The sequence below is a fragment of the Chlorocebus sabaeus genome, chromosome 19 (genome assembly GCF_047675955.1).
Source record: "Chlorocebus sabaeus isolate Y175 chromosome 19, mChlSab1.0.hap1, whole genome shotgun sequence".
Lineage (NCBI taxonomy): Eukaryota > Metazoa > Chordata > Mammalia > Primates > Cercopithecidae > Chlorocebus > Chlorocebus sabaeus.
In genome coordinates, this window is record NC_132922.1 from 33,783,582 (window position 1) to 33,806,418 (window position 22,837).

The window sequence follows — 22,837 nt, forward strand, 5'->3', positions numbered from 1 at the left end:
GCATCCAAGTAAAGCTCTCCCGGGCCAGCCCATTACCTGAGCTCATGCATGGCGTGGTTAGCTTCATTCTGGTGTGCTCGCAGTCTGTCGGCCCAGAAAAAAGGAAACTCATTAAGCCTCTGCCTTAGGAAGTCTGTTCTTTCAGGCTCCTGACACCAGGAACAACACTTAGTAAGTACACTTTTGCATCTTTTCCCCACTGGGAGCCTGTCCACAGGTGGCCCCTTCAGAGTGAGATCCAGGGCTGGATCCACCTTGGCATGAGTGCTAGCCTGCTTGTCTGATCCTCCTCTCTCAGGGAACCCTCCCGATTCAAGTGCATTCCTCCTGAGCTTGCTGTGGGTGCCCAAGCAATCTTGGTCCCCTCCAGTTCCTTCTCTGCCCACCCACAGCTTCTTGTGTCCACTGCCCCTGTCTTTGCACAGGCTGAGAAGACATGTGACAGGTGTGAATCACCATGGAGGGACAGGGACTGAGTCAGTCAACTTTAGCAACAGAAGTGAGAACTGAGGAGATTCACTTCTTCAACAAATACTTATTGAGCACCAACTATGCGCCAGGCCCTGTTCTTGGCACTGGAGGTACAGTGGTAAACAAGACAAAGCCCTGCCCCCTGGAGACTGCAACCCAGTAGAAGAGACCAATAAAAGCCAACGCACAGCATGCAGTACCAGTCAGGGAGTGATTGGCCACGTGCGGTGACATAAAGCAGGGTAAGCAGAGAGTGTGTGTGCACGCATGTGTGCAGGGTGTTCCCAGGATGAAGAAGGTCAACACCGTCCTTAACAAGCATTTCCTGACCACCTGCTATATATGCAAGGCAATTCATGAGGTTCTGGAGATTGTACAAATGGGCAGAAGACCCAGGCTTTGTTCTCAAGTGGGCTTCCTGACATAGCTGGCTATGGACAGTGAGAACTGTAGGGAGACTGAGGCAGGAGAATTGCTTGAGCCCAGGAGTTCGAGGCTGCAGTGAGCTAGGATAGCAAAATTGCACTATAGCCTGGGTGACAAAGCGAGACTCTATCTCTATGAAAAACAAAAGGAGAGTAATGTAGGTAATAGCTGAGCTTCTGGGGAGGACAGAGAAGTAGAAGGCACACATACATCAAAGGATGCCTGAGAAGAAAAGCCTGGCAGTAATCACAGGCAGGGTGGATAGGCACGGGGAGGAGAGCGCCACGCATGGGACGAGCATTGGATGATGCAGGCAGAATGTGAGGTGGAAGGAGAAGAGCAAGTCACGGAGGCTGGGACCAGCCTGGAGGTAGAGGCTGCAACTTCTCCACGAGTGGCTTGCGGCTTGCCTTTATGATATTTTCTGGGCAGGACGGGTGCTTCTCTAGATAGAGGGAGGTACTCTGGTTCCCATAAAACTCCTAGAATCTTGGGCCAACATGCACTGTTGTGCCAACAGAGAATGGGCTCTGCCTCAGGGAATGGAAGCTGCAACATACACCAAAGAACTCCCAGTCCTGGCCTCTGTTTATTCTGTGGGTTCCAGGTGCTGGCAATGCCAGCCACTGTCTTGCTGAGCAGGGGGGCTGGCGTCTGTGCCACCTGGTGCCTCATTCTCACAGAGGCCATTGGGGAGGGAATGTCTTGAGAGGATGCTCTTACCAGGCACGAGGAAATTCTTGGACTGGTGGTTTGGGTCCCCGTCAGGGATGGGCTTGGGCAGGTGGTGAACAGTCACCTCATATTCCTGGTCAGGGTCAACCACAAAGTGGCTGAAGGTAAAACGCCACTGAAGAGAAGGGAGGAAGGAATGGTGGACAGATTACACACATCCCTGTCACCCATCTATGCCCAAAGACCCCCATTCCCACCCACTCCCAAACATTCAGCCAAAAATAAGAATAAGCAAAAACCACAACAAAATCCGAGGTCAGGGAACTCAGCATCTTTGGTTTTTGTTTCCTCTGGTCCTTTCTGCCTATTTTTTTTTTTTTTTAAACCTGGATCTGGCCTCATCAGTAGATAGTGAATAAGGCAAAAGAATTTGGGGAAAGTCGAAGTAGTCCTGCTCCTCCCACCTGCCCTCTCAAATTCTAGAACAATAGGTATGACAGGGCTGAGCCAGAGGACTTGGTGCTATGGAGATCTGGCACACACAAGGCAGGTAAAAACTATTTGTCAAATGATTCTTCCTCCTTAAATGGGAAAGCCAGGGATCTCTTGAGGCCATTCTGGCGTAAAAAGGTGCAGAGGACAAGCTAGAGACCCCCACTCACCATGGGCCAGCAGGCACCTTAGTTGCAACAATATGTGAATTTGTGCTAAGTTATTTTCTGGGTGGTAGAGATTACAGATATTGACTCCATCCTCCATTCTAGTTACCTGCTGGAAAGGCCAGGGGTCCTTTGCTTCTAAGTGGATGGAGAAACCTGGTTCTCACCATCCATATAGCAGTCAAGTTTGGGGGTCCTATTTTAACATCGGAGACGGGTTCTGTCTTTGCTGCTTGGGTCTGTGGGAGATCTAACTTATTTTCAAGGGGCCATTTGCAGATTTAAACCAGTAGTCTTCAAACTAAGGCTTGTATCATAATTACTTGAGGGTTAAGCACCCGTTGCTGGACCCCACCCTACGAGTTTCTGGCCTGGGAAGTCTGGGGTGGGGCCGCACATCTCTACCAAGTTCCCAGGTGAGGCTGAGGCTGCTGACCTAGGGACCACACTTTGAGACCCACTCTTTAAACAAACAAACAAGAATCAACATTTCGCCATTTAGCGGTGAGCAGCAAAATGAGACTAAACTGTTGCAGTGCTCATTTGCCCACCTACGGCAGTTCTTTGGGCAGTTTTTCCTTCCTGAAGGTAGGCCCCAGCTTAATCCAATTTACATATAAAAGATGTTACACAAAGTTACACAAAGATGGCAGGAGGTAGGGCTGTGGAAGCTGTCTTCCAATTCAACTTCCTTTCAGAATGAATAGCTAGGTAAAGTGGGAAGAAAAAGTCGGGGTGAGTATGTGAGGGAAGCTTTCAGAAATATGCTCTGTCCCTCACTATTGCTCACGGTGGCCACACCACTTCTCTTTTGACCTCTGCCCATCTTAGGCTGCCATTTTAAATTTCACAGACTCTCTCAGCACCTCTCAGTCTTCCCCACTGTAAATCAGGGTCTGAATTTGGGGACAACAAGTCTGTACTGGTGTAATCAGTGGAACACAATCCACTCAGGAGCTGTATTCTTACCCGCTTGTGGTGATGCCTCAGTTTGGACAGAAACTCAAACTTGACGCATAAACGTTCATTGGTGTTCAGCTGCAGGACAGATAACTCTGCACCCTCGAGGTATAGGATGCTGGCTGAAGGACAGAGGGAGAAGAGGAGACAAACAGATACAGATCAGCCAAGACAAGTGCTGGGTGTGTCACTTCCCTATCTGTTGTGGTTGTTCACTCCTAAAAGAAAATCTGCCCTGTCTTACCCAACTCTCCACATCCTGTTCCTTTCAGTTCGCTCTCTGGCCTCAGCCCACTGCCTTGCAGACAGTTATTCCCCAGCTAGGCAAGGAAAAATGACACTTTACACTGGGCTAGAAGTAAAGGCTTTACAAATTTGTGGTGAGGGCTTTGACAGTCTGGCATGGGAGTCAAACACAGCCATCCCCACCATCCTCACGAGGTTGTGGCAGTCAGCAGGAGCACTGAGGGCGGGGACTTCCAAAAACAACTTCCCCCACGTCCCGTTCGCAAATCTGGGGCTAGTGCTCATAAGCCCCAATCGTCCCAATTCTATAACATAAACTCTCTATTCCTGAATAGGCTCGGGGGATGTTTTAGAAGTGCTGGCCCCTAAATTCAGGGAACAGGCTCACAAATGTGTTGCCATTTTCCACTTCATTTTTGGTACCGTAGTCACAAAATTAACTGTTTGCTTTCTTTTTTCCTCAGGGTACTAAACAGGTTAGGCTGAAGGAAGCCCTTTCATGAAGAATGGTGTGATGAGAAGGTATCACTGTGGGTTAATATCTAAAATGCTGAACAAGTATGAACTGCGTGAAACGATGGATCCTTATAGCACTAAATTTGAACCCTCATGTCTGAGCACAGAACTGAGAGCCCAATCCTGAGCCTGACTAGGAGAGCCACTTGGAGGTGGGGAGAATCCCCCAAGGCCCTGCTGGCAGGCCCACTCACCATCTGTCTGCAGTGTCCATTCGATGTGAGCCACGGGGAACAGGTCTCCTTGCCGTGTGTGGGCAAAGCGCAGCTGGATCTGCAGGTCCTTTGGGGACGAGGGGGTCAGGTTTCGAGGGTGAATCCAGCTGTCATCTAGGCAGGTACCTGGCAGCCAGGGAAAAGCAGCACTCAGAGACTTATAGCCAAGACCCTGAGATGGCCCAGCAGTTGGTACAGAGAGCTAGAGAGCAAACAGCTCAGGGGCCTGCGACCTTCCGGCCTGTGGCCCTTGGCCGTGTCCTCAGCTTTACTGCCCTGCTCCCTCTTTTCTAACGTTTAATGGGGTCACTGCAAACCTCTCGAGTCTAAAGGGAATTTTAGGAGAGAAGACAAAGTACACAAGTTGATTCTGAGATGAAGCTGTGATTGGGAATAAGGGCACAGGAGGGATGCAGTTGTAGTAAGAGTTGCTTTATTTTTATATGTCAGGGGTCTCTAATTGGCTTAGACACTTGAATATGTGCCTCTTCTTTGAATTAAAATAAAACAAAATCAACACCACAGATGTCTCTCACTTTACAGTGACAAGCTGTGGCAAATCAAATTATATTATAGATACAGTAGGACAGCACCCCAGAGAATACTTTCACAATGCAAATGACAGTTCCCGTTTCTCCTTTCCTGACTTTTGCATAATGAATGTTCTCGACAGGAAGCGCAGGTGCACGCATCCACAGTTCTCCGGGAACCCTCCTGCGGATGGCTGTAGCTCACAGCCTGAACCTGGAGTGGCACGGCAGGGCTTCTGTCAGAAGTTGGCACCAGGCTCTCACCTGATTAACAAGGCAACAACAACAAGATCAGAAGAAGATGACTTACTGTTCTTGACTGTGCAGTTTAGCCCCTGTGGAAAAAAGAGGGTGGTTATTACAGTTGGGAAAGGGCTTGAATTCACCCGCCAGGGCCAGATGCTCTCCGCTGGCTCATTCTCAGGAATGCCATTTACACAGCTCGCCCTTCTCACTTTTTGGGGAATAGGATGAGGAGTGAGTCCAGTGGACGGCAAAGGGAACGGTGTTTTATGAGGAACTGCTATGAGCTGGGGCCCTGACAGCTTTAAAAGACACTGAGAGGGTTCTCTTGGAGGGCCCTGGGAAAAGGGTCCCTTGGTCTCCTGAGGTTTCCAACCTTCCTGGATAACACTGCTGCAAGAGGTGAGAAAGGGGTGAGGGGCAATATTCACAGTTTCTGTGACAGATCTGTTGGGGAACATTCACTAAGTCCCTACAAAGTCTCTAGGGAAAGTGTGCCAGGCCCTGTTCCAGGTGGTCATGACGAGGGATTATCCTCAGCCCATTTTGCAGATGAGGAAGCTGAGGCACCCATATTACATTATATTGCCTCCCTCCTGGGCAGGATGTGTTAACTTTCCAACCCTGAGGAGATCCTGATGGCCAAATTTAGAAGCCCTAGTGACAAATGCCACCAGGGAAATGTAACCATTAGGCTTATGTGTTGCCGGCTGACCTACTTTGGAAAACACACACACACACACAGATACACACCTGGAACCTGGGGTTGAGTCCCCTCCCCAAGCTTTAATTTATCTAACTATAAAATCAGAATAATCATAGTACCAGCTCTACAGCACTGATGAGCATTAAGTGATAGAAAGAGAAATGCAGAACTTTGGGGTGAGGGGGGGTTGGTGCTGATGGTGTGCCTGTAGAGAGCCGCTCACTTTTCCCTTCTAGTATGTCTGCATTATAAAACCTTTCAAACAGTGGGAATGTAGTCACGGACTACACAACTGAATGAATCTCAGTGCTGCAGCACTGCTAGACAGGCAGCTCCCTAGAAGCACTGGGAGAATCACTACGCCCAGAACCACCTCACTGCCTGTGAAATGAGGCAAACTGTGCCCTGTGTCTGGTTCCTAAGGGGTGCTCTGTAACTCATGGCCCCCTTCTCTGGATCCTGGCATAGAGTAAGAGCTTAATAAATGGAGGCTACTATTATGATGAGCAGAGGCCCCCACTCATTCAGACTTGGTGGTGCAGCAAGGGGAGGCCCGAGAAGGAGCTCAGGCTCAGGTGTCTCCAGTTCTCTAACTGGCAAAATAGACCAAACGCATCCCGCTGTGGAAAGTCAGATGCTGACGCAGAATCTCAAGGTCAACAAAGTGACTGGTGTGAGTAGGGTGCTGGGGCTGACACCTTCCTCTCTCGAGAGGGAGCAGAGAGGTAGGGCTACGCACAGGAGAAGACCCCATGCCACCACGGTTCACTTACAGAGTGGTCACACACAGGATGACATCTGCACGCACCCAGGATTGACTCTGAGCGAGCTACTTCACCTGGATCCTCCTCTGGGACCCCAGTTCGTAAGCGCTCCTGGCCCTGTTCAGCTCCTGAATTCCCCCCTACAGGTCCCGGGCAAGTACCACCACCCCATTAGGGGGCTCCGCACATGTTCCCAACAAAATCCATCTGGCTGCCTAGGCTCACACTAATAAATGTCGCTCTTTCCTAAATGGCGAGAAGATTAACTCCCCTGAGTCCTCTCATTTCTCCTCTCCCTTAAAATTCCTAGGAGGTGGAGGATAAAAAAGTGGTTCTTTCACCTTGAGATGGGGAGCTCTTCTAGAGAAGGCAAACAGATAGATCGTTTGGAGTAACTTCCTACTAGCCACTGGGAGCTACTCAAAAACACTGCAGGATGTGCCCATGATGAAAAGCTCTTGTCTTCATGAAGACCAAGAGGAAGGTGGAAGGGTCTGACAACACAGTCGGTTGATTCCCAGTGGTGCAGGCAGGTGTCCTCCTCTTATTCCTGAGCTGCAGGGAAATAGTGGGTATGCCCTATGGAATACTGTTTTTGGTCTTGGTTTCTGATAGTTGTGGTTGCATATAAGTCTTTTACTTCGGTTACTATTAGGTTTATAGTTTTCATTCAAAACAGCTCTGAACCTTATCATATACCTCTCTAGCACTGATTACTAGGTTTGGCGCATTGTTCTTTTGATATTCTGCTAGATTACATTTGCTAATATTTTATTTAGCATTGCATGGATTTATGTTCATAAATGAGACGGGTCCATAGTTTTTCTTTTTGTGTAAGATTTGTCAAGTTTTAGAATTAAGCTTATACTAGCTTTTAAAAAACTGGACAGCTTCCCCTCTTTTTCTGTGGTACTGAATGCTCATCAATAGAGAATGGCTGAATTAAGGTGAGATCTAGTTTAAATCTAAATGTCTATCAAACTAGAAATGGTTGAACAGACTGCTATCTACAATGGAATATTATGTAAATATTAAAGAGAATGAGAATTAGTTGCATAGACATCTGTTGTCCTGCAGATGGCTGGAATGTGTTGATGAGTGAGGAAAATAAGTTGCAAATAACTTTTTATAGTATGATCCCAATTTCTATGGAAACAAGTCATGAAAAAGATCTCCCTGAATAGATATATGAGTATAACTTAACTGAATGAGAATAGAAACATGTGAACAGGTATGTATCAGGTGTTAACACAGTTTGCTGGGGGCAAAGGGGACAGAAGCAGAGGAGATGGCACGAGGGAAGATAAGGGGAAAAAAGATTTAATCAAAACTGAAAAATATACATGTAAGTGAAACATAGAATAAAAATTCTGTTAGAGGTAATAGGCATTGACCATATACACATATTTTCTCCCTCTCCCCAAACAATATAACAACTATAGGAAAGAAATTTTTTTTTGGTAAATTCTCAAAGACCAAAGAGCCAAACTCAGTGGACAAGAGATGTGAACAAAATTTTAAAAATCCTTTCCAACTTGGCCCCAGCAGCATAGCTCCTGTAAAGAAGGGTGCTGGCCGGGCGCAGTGGCTCATGTCTGTAATCCCAGCACTTCTGGGAGGCTGAGGTAGGTGGATCACCTGACATCAGGAGTTCGAGACCAGCCTGGCCAAGAGACGGTGAAATCCTGTCTCTACTAAAAATACAAAAATTAGCTGGGTATGGTGGCGTGTGCGTGTAGTCCCAGCTATCTGCGAGGCTGAGGGGGAACAATTGCTTGAACCTGGGAGGCCGAGGCTTCAGTGAGCCAAGACTGTGCCACTGTACTCTATCCTGGGCGACAAAGCGAGAATCTGTCTAAATAAATAAACAAACAACAAACAAACAAAGGGCTATTCTGTCACCTGCCACCAATGAGGTGGTGACACCAGAATATGAATGGTTTCACAAGCACACACATGGAGTGGACGTCAAGCAGTGTGCCCCTTGGTCACTCAAAGAGACCCAGAACTTTGCCATGAAGGAGATGGGGACTCCAGATATGTTAACACCAGGCTCAACAAAGCTGTCTGGGCCAAAGGAATAAGGAATGTTCTATACTGTATTCATGTGCAGCTGTCCAGAAAGCATAAGGGTGAAGATTCACCAAACAAGCTCTATACTTTGGTTACCTGTGTACCTATTACCACTTTCAGAAATTGACAGTCATTGTGGATGAGAACGATGTTGTTGTCAAATAAAATTATAAAACCTCAAAAGTGAACAAATGAATGAATAAGTAAATAACTGTTCAAGTGGCAGCAGAGTAGGCAGCTGGCTCGTGCCGAGTGGAGGAACTTCTGTCTGAACGCTGCAAAAGGGAGTTACTGATAAGGAGGCCGGGGCCCCTCAGAACTTTATAACCCTCAGGGCTGAGGGGCAGGGAGAATTAAGTGAAGGTCTACCTATGGCGTGTTGGGAACCTTATCTTCTCTTTCCCTGCTCTGATCTCAGAATGCTGGCAACCAGGCCCAAAGACAAGACTTCCAGATTTCAGCATTTGGAGGTCACCCAATAGGCCAGGTTCACCATTAGCCTGATCTCCTACACAATAAAGTCCAAGGTTCAATAAACCTTAACTACATAGAGCATTTAATCAGCTCTTGGGACTTCATTCTTAAAATATTCTCAGACATCCAAGGAATACCAGATATTTGAGATAGGTTTTCTGTATGAAAAATAGATCAAAACAACTAAAAAATACTCCTGGAAGAAAAAAAAACACACAAAAAAACCCCAAAAAACCAATGCTGTTAACATGATTAAAACAGACAAGTAAAATCCTTCTAGCCCCGAAGAGATACAACACTGCATCTGTGAAACAAGGGCAGGACACCGTGGAGAAATGAGTAGGCAGAGAATGAAAACTGAACCCTGAAACTCAATAGAAGAAGTTCTACTGAATAAAAATTCAATAGAAGGGTTAGTCTATGAAATTGAGGACATTTCTCTGAAAGTACAAATAGAATAGGAAAAAAAAACATGATTTTTTTTTTTTTTTTTTTTTGAGACAGAGTCTTGCTTTGTCGCCAGGCTGGAGTGCAGTGGTGTGATCTCAGCTCACTGCAACCTCTGCCTCCCGGGTTCAAGCTATTCTCCTGCCTCAGCCTCCTGATTAGCTGGGATTACAGGCATGTGCTGCCACGCCCAGCTAATTTTTGTATTTTTAGTAGAGATGGGGTTTTACCATGTTGGCCAGGATGGTCTTGATCTCCTGATCTCGTGATCCACCCACCTCGCCCTCCCAAAGTCCTGGGATTACAGGCATGAGCCACCACGCCCGGCGGAAAAAAATATAAGATTATTAGAGATTCAATTTAGGAAACAAAATATGATTGACTAGATTTCTAGAAGGAGATTAACGAAAAAACAGAAGGAAGAAATTACTTTTTAAAAAAGGAAAGAAAGAAAGAAAGAAAGAAAACATTCTGGAAGTGAAGGACACATATTCCCTGAGAGTGTGGAAAAACTCAACCTGTATTTTTCCTCTGCCCTCACATCACCACAACAATCGACAGAAGTCACAGAAGACTTCTGTGACTACATATTGGGGGTGGTTTTCTTCCCACCACCAAGCGAGCAATCAATTCTGCAGCAGACACCAGCTGGGTATCCTCCAATTTAATTCTGACACTATTTGGAGACAGCATCAGATCCCACAGGTTGAGTGCTCAGTCCCCAAGACTGCCCATCCCCTAGACACCAGCGGTTAAGTCTGGGCCTCCAGAACTTCTAAGACCAACTGGGTTCAATTTGAGGTTCTCATGCTCCTCTCTTTCAGTTCAATTAATTTGCTAAAGCTGCTCAGAGAACTCAGGGAAACACATTTACCAGTTTATTTTAAGGATATCACAAATAATACAGAAGAAAAAAAAATGCATAGGGTGAGGTATAGGGGAAGGAGTACAAAGCTTCCACGCCCTCCTCAGGTGTACCACCCTCCAGGAGCCTCCACATGTTCCACTACCTGGAAGCTCTCTGAACCCCGTTCGTTCTTTTGAGTTTTTAATGGAGGCTTCCTGTGAGCATGACTGATTAAACCACTGGTCATTGCAACTTCAGGGGACCTTCAGTCCCCTCTCCCGTTCCCAGATGTGAAGGGTAAAGGGGCAGGGCTAAACGTCCCAGCCCTCTAATCCTACCTTGGTCCTTCCCGTGACCAGCCCCCATCCTGAAGCTGCCTAGAGGCTGCCAGCCACCAGTCAGTCATTAGTATATAAAAGATACAATTTTGGAGATTCTAAGGATTTTAGGAGTACTATGCCAGAAAAAGGGGTTGAAGACCAAATATATATTTCACAGTATCACACTATCACACTGCCAAATTAAAAAGGTAACTAAATGGCCTGTACAAAAACAACAACAAAGACCCAGACCGAGGCCCCAAATCTTGAAACTGTTGTAATATCAGGAATAAAAAGAAGACCCTAAAAGTTTCCAGAGTGTCATAAAAAACAGATAAGAAACATAGTAACATTGACTTTCTTAGCATCTGTACTATTTGCTAGAAGGCAATGAAGCAATGCTTTCAAAATTCTGAGGGAAAATTATCTTTAACACAGAATTTTCATACCCAGCCAAATTATCAGAAAAAGGTATGAGGGTAGAATAAAGATATTTTGACATGAAAAGACTTAACATATATGTTCCTGATATATACGTCTAATCCATCCCTCATACATATTCTTAGGAAATTACAGGATGCTATTCTCCAGCAAAATGAAGGAGTAACCCCTGAGGAAGAAGACACAGGATCTAGGACATGGGAGATTTGACCATGACAGGATGTCTGTTCTGGTCTAGACCTGTTGTGCCAGTCTAGATCTAGAGAGCACAGACCTTGTTGGGGCTGGAGAACAGAGTGCTCTAGGAGGAAGTTCTCTGGGGACAGGCGGGGATGGAATTGATGGAATATCTGATGATTTGGAGGGGGAAATGATACGACAAGTCTGACAGAACAAAATTAAGACTAATTACAGGAAAATTATGCAAGTGAAGAATTAAAGCAATTATTATCTCTGGGGCAGGAGGGGAGGGGAATTGTACCAGAAGAAAAATATAATCAAAGTACACTTACTTGCCTCAGCAAAGATTACTTGTTATAATAATAAAAATGCTGACTATTAATTTAACTAAAATCATGATTTAACTATAATAAAAGATAGGGAGAAGTGGTGGCAGAAAGATAATGTAATTTTCATCTATTAGAAGTCAATAGATAATACCTAAATTTAACAAATCATGAATTAACAGTATAAGCATGTTTAGAAATATGGAGGTGTATGTCAGAAGAATTAACTAAAGGAATCATATTTGGGGAGCAGGTTTAGGGGTGGCGCAGGAATCTGCTGTTTTTTGTTTTAAACATCTTAGTACCATTTTTAAAGGAGGATCACCATACATAACTTGCCAAAAATTAATGAAAAGATAGAAGTTTATCTATGATGTAATGCCAAACAAATGAAAGGATTGAAAAGTAAGATAAATGAATAAAAACATTAATTTGTTTAGTGGAAGAAACAGACCTTTTTTCCTTATAATTTAATTTCATGGCTCACTCCTGTAATCCTAGCACTTTGGGAGGCTGAGGCAGGTGGATTGCCTGAGCTCAGGAGTTCGAGACCGGCCTGGCCAACAAGGTGAAACCCTGTCTCTACTAAAATACAAAAACTTAGCCAGGCATGGCAACGTGCACCTGTAGTCCCAGCTACTCGGGAGGCTGAGACAGGAGAGTTGCTGGAACCTGGGAGGCGTAAGCTGAGATTGCACCACTGCACCTCAGCCTGGGTGACAAAGCAAGACGCCGTCTCTAAGAAAAAAAATTAAATATAGAATTACATAACATTTTAAATAAAGCCAAAAAAAAAAAAAAAAAAGAAGTGTTTGGGATCTTCTTTAGATATTACTAAGACATATCTTCTCTTGCCCAACAAATTCTTCTCCAATAGTCATCCCTAATGTCAAACCACTCTTTTTTTTGTTTGTTTTTTTGAGACAGGGTCTCACTCTGTCGTGCAGTGGCATGCTCAGGGCTCAGTGCAGTGTTGACCTCTTGGGGTCAAGAGATCCTCCCACTTCAGTCTCCTCAGTAGCTTGGACTAGAGGCATGCGCCACACTTGGCTAATTTTTGTGTTTTTTGTAGAGACAGGGTTTTGCCATGTTGCTCAGACTGGTCTTGAACTCCTGGGCTTAAGTGATTCCCCTGCCTCAGCCTCCCAAAATGCTAGGATTACAGGCGTGGGGCCACTGCCCATTCTTTAAAAATAGCAGAATCAGAACATTATATATGAGCTACCTGCTTGTGAATGGCATTACGTGAGGCCTCTTGCATAAATCAGAGGGGGGATGTCATGAAAATGAAGGTGACAGCAGCTGATGTTTACTGAGCTCCTCTTTTGTGCCAGGCATCATGCTAAGCACTTTGTACATATATCTCATTTGATCTTGACAACCATCCTGTGAGCTAAGCACCCTTATCCCAATTGTACTGATGAAAAAACTAAGACCCGGGGAGGCTGGGTAAGTGGCCCAAGGTCCCACAGAGGTGGCACTTGCATGACAAAGTTTTGCTCCAGAATACATAATCTTAATCACTGTTGTCTTGTCTCTTTAACAAAAGGGGCCAGGTGCGGTTGCTCACACCTGTAATCCCAACATTTTGGGAGGCCAAAGCGGGCAGATGAGGAATTCAAGACCACTCTGGCCAACATAGTGAAACCCTGTCTCTACTAAAAAAATTAAAAAATTGGCCAGGCGCATTGGCTCATGCTTGTAATCCCAGCACTTTGGGAGGCCAAGGCGGGTGGATCATTTGAGGTCAGGAATTTGAGACCAGCCTGGCCAACACAGTGAAACCCCAACTCTACTAAAAATACAAAAATTAACTAGGCGTGGTGGCACACACCTGTAATTCCAACTACTTGGGAGTCTGAGGCAGGAGAATCGCTTGAGCCTGGGAAGTGGAGGTTGCAGTGAGCTGAGATCGCGCCACTGTACTCTGATCTGGTTGACAGAGTGAGACCTTTTCTCAAAAAAATACATAAAATAAAATAATTGGCTGGGTGCAGTGGCTCACACCTGTAATCCCAACACTTTGGGAGGCCGAGGTGGGCGGATCACTTGAGGTCAGGAGTTCCAGATCAGCCTGGCCAACATGGTGAAACCCCATCTCTACTAAACATAACAAAAATTAGCTGGGCATCATGGTGCATGCCTGTAGTCCCAGCTACTTGGGAGGCTGAGGCAGAAGAACTGCTCAAACCTGGGAGGTGGATGTTGCAGTGAGCTGAGATGGTGCCACTGCACTCTAGCCTGGGTGACAGTGACTTTCCGTCTCAAAAAACAAAAATTAGCTGGGTGTGGTGGCAGGCGCCTGTAATCCCAGGGACTCGGGAGGCTGAGGCACAAGAATTGCTTGAACTCGGGAGGTGGAGGTTGCAGTGAACTGAGATTGCACCACTGCACTCCAGCCTGGGTGACAGAGCGAAACTCTGTTTCAAAATATAAATAAATAAATAAATAAATAAATAAATAAATAAAGGGACACCTCCAACAGGCCACTATTCTCTACCCACAAGGTGAAGGTTAAGAGGAAGAAATGAAAGATTGTATTCAATTCTGTGCCTCAGTGAACACTACTGAGTGCCTGATAGAGAAAGTGGGCTTTGAACTTACAAGCATAGCCTGCTCTCAATCTCACCTCAGCACTCATTCGCTGTGCGACCTTGGGCCAATAACCCAGCCTCTCAAAAGCAGGTTCATCCTGCCAACCTTGTAAGCTGTCATGAGCATGGGATGAAGGGATACCTGTGAACCACCGGCACAGTGCCTGGCATAAAGAACACAACTTTGTAGACTCTGGAAGACTGGCTTTATGAAAGTGGCTTCTGGCAAGCAGAAGGTAAAAGTGTTAAACTGAGCAGTTGTTCTACAACCACAAGTCAAAACCGCAAACGCTCAGGAAAAAAGACTCTGTCATGAAATACACATCCTGTCTATAAAATCGTGTGTTAACATTCACCCTGACCAACTCTTAAGTTGCTGCTGTCTTTCCTATGGGCATGCCTCCAGGCTGGTGGTCACGGGAAACCTGTATGACGCCTAGGCAGGGAGAAGGGCTAACCAAAAGGAAATGCCCAGGGAAATGCAATTATTGATGGTTTCTCATGTATTGATTTCTGTGGGGAAATCAGTCATCCGGGTTTTGAGGTGCTAACCCCAAGCAGCTGGAACCAGCGCTATGGTTGGTCTCAGCTTGCCACTCCTTTCCAAGCAGAGCTGACCATTCTGTCCTTCATTCATGCATTCTTTTGTTCAGTCAACACATATGTATCAAGCTCCCGCATCCTGTGCTCCAGCACTGAGCTAGGAACGGGACAGGTGTGCAGAAGCCTCCTCCCTGTCTGAGGATAGTCATAGAGGGCTAAATCTAACTGGGCTTTGGACAGACACTTACATTCTGGGAAGTGGCACGGATTTCCTTTGAGAAGGCTCACCCAGTCCTGCCTTTGTGGAAATGAGGGAACCCAGGGCCAGGCAGCCTCAAAGCCCAAGACTGCAGAGACAGTAAGTGCGATGCTGTCTGCAAATCCAGGTCCTCTGGCCACCTCTGTAGCATTCCCTCCCTCATTGCATCCACTAAAACACCAGTGAGGGAGAGAAATGTGAAGGGTGTGTTTTCTTTCTTTTTAAAAGAACTAGTCAGTGGAGCCCAGAGCTGTCTATCCCTGGAGACGAGCCGTCTGTGAGCCAGGTATATACAGAACAGAGTGAGAGGAAGGAAGAGAACGAGAGACTGCATATAAATATGAACAGCAAGCGTCTCTCTCCAGCCCTCCCTAGAGCCAGGCTGTGCTTCTGCTCCTGACTTGCAGTTGCTTCACTGTGCAGTGAAGGTCAGAGCTCAGCTCCCACGCCACACACAGGGGAGTCCCATCCCCACTTCTGGCATCTTTTCTCACTGTCCTATTACACAGACCCTCCATTCCGGCCACACACCGTATTCTGTCCCACCTAAGGACCTTGGCTCAGGCCCTTTCCACCACCTGGAATGCTCCTGCTACCCCCACAGGCATGCCCAAATGCCTTTTCCATGACGGACACCCCCACTGGAAGGAATTTTTCTTTTTCCTGGAATTCCGTACACACACCAGTTGTGCAAGTAGCTTTGCTAGACAGTTCCCTAACTTCGAGCCTCGTTCCTCCCCGAGATGGGTTAGGTCCCTGGATATTAGGGTCCCCAGAGTATTTATTTATAGTTCCAGCTCCCAGTATGGCGCCCTGTACTCTGCAGGCACCTGAAGAACGGCTGTCAACCCAGGCGCACCAACCCTCCGTATCAGAACGCTTCATACACAGCCAGCAGGAGGGACCAGCAGGGCAGAGGGACCTGCTTCGCCCAATAGTGGAAGTCGCAGGACATTTCTCAATTTCATTCACATTAAAAACATCTTCTTTTTTTTTTCTTTTCCTGTGAAATAGTCACTCACGCTCCACCCTCTTTTGGTAAATCCTCCACAAAATTAGATAAGGAGAAATATCCCTTTGTTTTACATCCTCTGACTCAGATACTGGGCATTATTCCTTGGGGTCAGCGGTGGCGGTGGAGGGGAGGAAAGATCCCCTTGGGGATGCCAGGAAGAGGAGAGTATATTGTGGAGGGGCATAGCGTTTTGCTGTTTTTTCTTTTTTTTCCCTTAAGATGGTCCTGGTTCACAGAAAGGCCACTACCTGGCAGGCGGGTGGGTCACTTCCTGGGGGCGCAGCGGGGCTACGACTTGACAGCTATAAACGTTTGAACCTCCCACTGCGCGCTCACCGGGTTCCGAGACCCAGGTGGTGGTAGTAGAGGGTGGGAGAGGCGGGAAGAGCGCCGTCTTAAGAACCATCTGCTCCTCCTCCGGGCTTCGCGCCTCTGGGGAGGTGGCCCTCAGCTGCCCTCGCCCTCAGCAGAGCTCTCTCCGAAACCTGGTGCCGCGTCTCAGCGCTCCGGCCCCCGCAGACCGTAGCTCTACGACAGCGGGGTCCCTCTGCGGGGCGCGGGTGAGGGCTTCCACCTTCCGCACGCACGACTTGGGCTCGCCCGGCTCCGTCGGCGGCATGAAGGGCACGGCTTGAGGTAAGCTCCGAGGGCGCCATGGGCCTCCCAAGGGCCGACCGTGCCCCGCCGGGGGACGTGGGGGCGCACGGCGTGGAGCTGGATCCAGACCCGTCCTGGCTCCTCCCCGGGCCCCTTCCCCACAGTCCATTTCTACCAGTCCTGCCCGCCTCTCCGGCCTGGCCCCGCGCCGCGGCCTCCTTCCCCAAACTCCGCGGCCCGGGCGAAAGTGTCACTCCCGCCTCCAGCCACGACGGCGGGCCAGGTTGTGCCACACGCGCCGCGCGATGTGCCACCCACCTCTACCCCCATTCCACACCGAGGGTCCTCCCCAGGCGCCGCGATATCTGTACCCAAGTTTCTTAGCCCCTCTGAGCTCGCGGCGCGGACTTCCTGCCTCCCCAGCCCGGACGCATAGTCCCGGCCGTGCGGCCGTCCAGCCCTCCGCGACCTTGCCCGGCGCCCGCAGCATCCTGGCGGCGGCCGCTCCCCCCGTCGAGTCTCACCGGCTGGGAGCAGACCAGCGCCGGGTGGTCCAGGAGTCGCAGGGAGGCGCCACCCGGGGCCAGCACGCCCAGGAGCAGCAGGAGCAGTCCCAGCGGGGGCCCCGGGACAGCGGGCGGCGGGCTGCGTTCGGCCCCCATGGCCCCGGTGGCGTCGCGGAGGGCTCGGCCCCGGATGGGGACGCAGCGAGCGAACGTTCTGGGGCTTTCCTTTCCGTGGTGGAGTTCAAGTCGGCTCCACTCAGCTCGCTTCCGGCTTCCAGCCCGGGCCCAGGGGCGGGCTGGGCGGAGGGGAGGAGTTTAGGCTGGGACGGGGAGGGGTTTAGGGTGAGACGGGGAGGGGTTTAGGGTGAGACGGGGCCCTCCCCAAGTTCCTCCCTGCGCCTCTCCTCTCCGACCTCTGCTCCGTCCTCCCGGCGTCCGTCCCCGGCCCTCCTCCGCCTGCGCGCCCCAGGTGCGCTCCTCCCGCTGCTCCTGGGCCTGGCCCGTCGCGCCCCTAGTTGCACCCGCGTCGGGCTAGCGTCAACTCCAGCTGGAGCCTCCCTGCCTCCACACGCACCCTCCACCCTGGCCGTGCTGCAGCAACTCTCGATTTTAATCCTCCGCCCTCACTCACTCGATTCTTGGTCCTGTTCATACTTCTTGTTTCTCTCCTGGGTCATTGGACCTCAAATCCCAACTTGGGATTCCAGGAAGTCCGTTTTCTTAGTCTCTGTCCCTTTTATTTTTATATTTTATTTTATTTTTAGACAGGACCTCCCTTTGTCTCCCAGGCTGGAGTGCAGTGGTGCAACCACAGCTCACTGCAGCCCCGGCCTCCCGGGCTCAAGCAATCCTCCTGCCTCTGCCTCCTGAGTAGCTGGAACCGCGGGCCCTATTCCATTTTATTGTCCCCACCCCTTTGCCTGGTCCTGCTCGCTCTGCTTTCCGTGGCTTTGCTTTCTCTTTCTCAAGACAAGGACAGCTCCAGGCTCCAGGGAGGAGGGGACAGCAGTCATTTCCAGCCTCCTGGCTCGGACTCAGGGACACTGAGTTGCTGGAGGGCAGGCAGTTACCTGGTCTGTGCGACTCTGTGTCCCAGCCGCGCCTAAGAGAGTCGTTACTCCCCAGAGGGTCGCTCCACGGCCGCGGAAGCTGTCGCCAGCGAATTATACATTTCATGAGTTTCCTTCTTAGCACGCATGCAGCCTGTGTCCTCTCCTCCCCGGACCCTCGAGGACCCTCCCAAGCCGGCCCGCGCTGCCGCTGTCCTGGGTTCCTGCCTGGAGCCCGTCCTGCCGTAGTTCGTCCACACGCTCCTGCCCATTCGCCTCTCCTCCCTTCCTCCCAAGCCCACCACAGTCCGCTTTTCCTTGCCTATCAAGTGCGCCTCTGCCTGGCCTTGACACGCACGGAGTCTACACTCACGTAACTTTTCCCTGTATTTTCCACTGCCCTCGAGAGGTGGGTTTTTTCGCTGCCCGAAGCACCCGCCGACCCCCAGGGACATCTCTATGAGCCCCGCCCGCAGACACGACCCAGCTGAATGAAGCCTGAAGCTCAGTGGTCTTCAGATATCTTTGTTTGTCTGTTTCTAAAAGAATTTTGGAAAACTGCATCCTCTCATGCATTTTTAAGATGACATCTAAAATTCTCCAACCTAAGTCTAAATAGATGTAGAGGATGTAACTGTTACGTAAAAATCGGCGGTTGTCGTGGGCAGCTTCTAAGATGGGTTCTAGGATGTCACCTCCTGGGAGTCACGACCTTCTGAATCCTCCTCCCGGAGTGTGGGATGGACCCAGAGGCTGGGTTCTAACAATAGAATATGAATAGAAGAAGACAAAAATGATGGGATGTCACTTACAAGATTAAGCTACAAAAAGATCCTGACTTCTGTCTTGCCCAGCCCCTCCCTCTGAGCTCCTAGCTCGTAGGGAAGCCATAATGCGAGCCCCCCTGGGTGGGGCCCCAGTGGCAGAGAATGAGAAAGGCCTCTGCCCACCGCAAGACACTGAGATCCTCATTTCGTCATTGCCATTCTTAGTACATAATTGATAAAAATAATGTAAATATAATACACGTTAATAAGTAATTAAACATGAACTGTCATTTGAAATTCATTTTCTTCCTAATTAGTTCATGTATCTGTGAACAAATATTGCTTATTCATAGAACAAAACATTTAGCATTTAAAAATATTTTATTACTATTCTTTTATTCTATTATTATTATTGTTATTTTGAGACGGAGTCTTGCTCTGTCACCCAGGCTGGAGTGCAGTGGCCTGATCTCCACTCATCTGCAAGCTCCACCTCCCGGGTTCACGCCATTTTCCTGCCTCAGACTCCGGAGTAGCTGAGACTACAGGCACCCGCCACTACGCCCGGCTAATTTTTTGTATTTTTAGTAGAGACAGGGTTTCACTGTGTTAGCCAGGATGGTCTTGATCTCGTGACCTCATGATCCGCCCGCCTCAGCCTCCCAAAGTGCTAGAATTACAGGTGTGAGCCACCGCGCCCGGCCATTATTTTTCTTATTTTTAAAATTGAGGCAGGGTTTCACTGTGTTACCCAGGCTGGTCTTGAATTCCTGGGCTCAAGCCATCCTCCTGCCTCAGCTTCCCAAAGTACTAGGAATTCAGACATGAGCTACCACCCTAGGCTAAAAATATTTTAGATGTAAGCCTTAAAAAATTGCTTACATAAATAATTATTATATTTATTTCATCAATTCTTTGAACCCGTTTTCAGTCATATGGCAACGATCACATAGCCATCTTGACACCCTTTTTTTTTTTTGAATAGACAGGGTCTCACTAAGTGGCCCAGGCTAGACTCAAACTCCAGGGCTTAAGAGGTCCTCTCAACTCAGCCTCCCAAGTAGCTGGGATTACAGGTTTGCACCACTGTGCCCATTGATTTGGCAACTGACAAGTTGATTGGGTTCTCCTTCAATTTTAGTAAGGCAATATTTGGAACTACCTCACTTGCAAAAAATGTCTGTCTGTCTATCTATCTATCTATCTATCTATCTATCTATCTATCTATCTCTCTCTCTCTCTCTCTCTTTCTCTCTCTCTCTCTATATATATATCGATATGTGTATATAGCTATCCTGTGATCACAGTCCTATTAGACAATGGTATTTGGCACTGTTGCTATGTCTAGTGCCCAGGGACTTTTTTTTTTTTTTTTTTTTTTCCCTGAGATGGAGTCTTGCTCTGTCGCTCAGGCTGGAGTGTAGTGGCAGCCTCCACCTCCCGGGTTCAAGTAATTCTCCTGCCTCAGCCTCCCGAATAGCTGGGATTACAGGTGCATGCCACCACGCCCAGCTAATTTTTATATGTTTAGTAGAGACGGGGTTTCGCCATGTTGGCCAGGCTGGTCTCGAACTCCTGACCTTGTGATCTGCCCTCCTTGACCTCCCAAAGTGCTGGGATTACAGGGGTAAGCCACAGCTCTGGGCCCCCAGGGGCTTTTTTTACACAGTCCCCCACATTTCATATGTTAGAAACTTAATAGCCAGGACTAATGAGAGGCCTACCTTTCTTCTGAAAGTGGGAGAAGGACAAGTGGGAAACAAAAGTGTGGGGAAGGAGAGGAGCCTCCACCCACACCTGACATCTTGACAGCTGGTACCTTTCCAGGCAGGCAAGTATCTGGAAGAGGACACGGGGAGGTTGAGATTCTGGAGGTCCATTCCCTTCAAATCTATTCCCTTCAAGCCAGGGCCAGCAAATTTTTTTTTTTTTTTCCTGAAAAGTGTCAGGTAGTAAATATTTCAGGCTTTGCCAACCATGTAGTTCTGTCCCAGCTATTCAACTCTGCCCTTGTAGCAGCTATTGACAATATGTAAACAAAGGAGTGTGTCTGTGTTCTAATAAAACTTTATTTATGGACACTTACATTTACATTGCATATAATTTTCATTTGTCCTAACATATTATTTCCCTTTTGATTTTTTCCCTGACCATTTGAAACTGTAAAAACCAACTTAGCTCCCCAGAGGGTACAAAAACAGGCAGCAGAACAGATTTGGGCCATAGGCCCTAGTTTACTGACCTATGCCCTAAACTTTCCAAGGCATGCCCCTTGGAAAGTCTTCAGGTAACCTCGGGGTAATGTGTACTCTCATTTGAAATTGCTATCCTGGTTCTCAACTCTGCCTACATATTAGAATCCCATGAGGTGCTTTTTAAAATACCAATGCACAGCCACACTCTTCCACACTGATTTGGTGGGTCTGTGGTGGCATCTGGGCATAAGTATTTTTGAGTTTCCCAGGTACGTCTGATGTGTAGCCTGAACTTGGACCACTGTTCTAATTGCTATAGGCCCTGCACACCTCTCAGGGCACGATGCTGTTTTGTGCTGTAGTTACCGTATTTCATCCAATGATCCAAAATCATTGAAAGATAAAGCCTAATTTTAGGAATTTTAAAATGTAGAAAATGGGTGTCTTCAACTGGATGAAATATAGTTTTCCCCTAGCTGTAAGACTGTCCTCCCTGATGGTAAGGACCCCGGCGTCCTCACTCCTGTGTTGCTCTCACCCACAGTGCTTGGCTGGGTGTGAGGCGTTCTGTGAGTACTTGCCAAGCGCATGTCAACATTAGGCTGCTTTGCTTATTGCGTGTTCTCTGGGTTCTTTTCCCCGGACAGAGCCTTATCCTAAGGAGATAGTAGATATCCAAAAAACATTTTTTTTTGATTCATTGACTGATTATACAAGGAGCAATAGACTGATGTCAGGAATAAGAGTCAGGGATTGGAGAACTTGGTGGTGTCTTTGGCTATGGGAAAATGGAAATGGCCACGGATTTCATTCCAGGACAGTGAGACAGGGGACAGAATATCCTTTGCCACGAGAAAGATGGGGTTAGGAGCTAGTCTCTGATTGACTGATCTTTCTGTCTCCATTCTCTGAAACGATGTTGTTTGTTTATTTGACTTTTCCTCCGTGTCCTCTGCTAGTGTATAATAGTGAAAGAAGAGACTGCAAATTATTTTTCACCATTGCTATTCTTTGAATGTATCCCCCAAATTTCACATGTTACAAACTTAATCCCCAAATTCATATGTTGATTGGAGGTGAGGCCTTTGGGAAGTAATTTGAATTAGATCATGAAGGTGGAGGCCTCCATAAAGGGACTGGTGTCTTTATATGAAGAGGAAGATAGGCCAGGCACGGTGGCTCATGTACTTTGAGTAATCCCAGCACTTTGAGAGGCTGAGGCAGGCAGATCACTTGAGCTCAGGAGTTCATAGACCAGCCTGGACAACATGGTGAAAACCCGTCTCTACCCAAAATACAAAAATTAGCCAGACGCGGTGGCATGTGCCTGTAGTCCTAGCTGCTCAAGAGGCTCAGGCTTGAGCCTGGGAGGGAGGCAGAGGTTGCAGTTTGCCAACATTGCGCCACCGCACTCCAGCTTGGGAGATGGGAGTGAAAGAGTGAAATCCTGTCTCAAAAAAAAAAAAAAAAAAAGACTAGCAGACCTGAACTGACCTGCACACTCTTACCCTGTCTCCCTATGATGGCCTCTGCCATGTTTTGACACAGCAAAGAGGCCCTCATCAAATGCTGGTGCCATGCTCTTGGACTTCCTGGCCTCCAGAATTGTGAGCTAAATACAATTTTTTTCTTTATAAATTACCCATCTATGGTATTCTCTTATAGCAACAGAAAACAGACTAAGACAACCATATTCCCAGTGCTTAGAATAGCCTCTGTCTCACAGGAGATGATCAATAAACGTATTTTGAATAAACTATTGAATAAATGTGTCAACTGAGGTTTACTAAGTT

At 47.8% G+C, this 22,837-nt stretch overlaps 1 protein-coding gene across 1 annotated transcript in view; it reads right to left on the bottom strand.

Moving 5' to 3' along the window:
- IL17RA (interleukin 17 receptor A) overlaps positions 1-17,324 on the bottom strand; it is a 31,173-nt gene extending 13,849 nt beyond the window's left edge. The window contains exons 1-6 of the mRNA XM_073007097.1: positions 17,052-17,324; positions 5,009-5,033; positions 4,148-4,294; positions 3,201-3,313; positions 1,621-1,747; positions 37-84 (exon numbers count right to left, since the gene is read on the bottom strand). Coding sequence (XP_072863198.1) covers positions 37-84; positions 1,621-1,747; positions 3,201-3,313; positions 4,148-4,294; positions 5,009-5,033; positions 17,052-17,189 — 598 coding nt within the window. The 5' untranslated portion in view covers positions 17,190-17,324. The remainder of the gene's footprint in view (positions 1-36; positions 85-1,620; positions 1,748-3,200; positions 3,314-4,147; positions 4,295-5,008; positions 5,034-17,051) is intronic.
- Between the last annotated feature and the right edge of the window lie 5,513 nt (positions 17,325-22,837).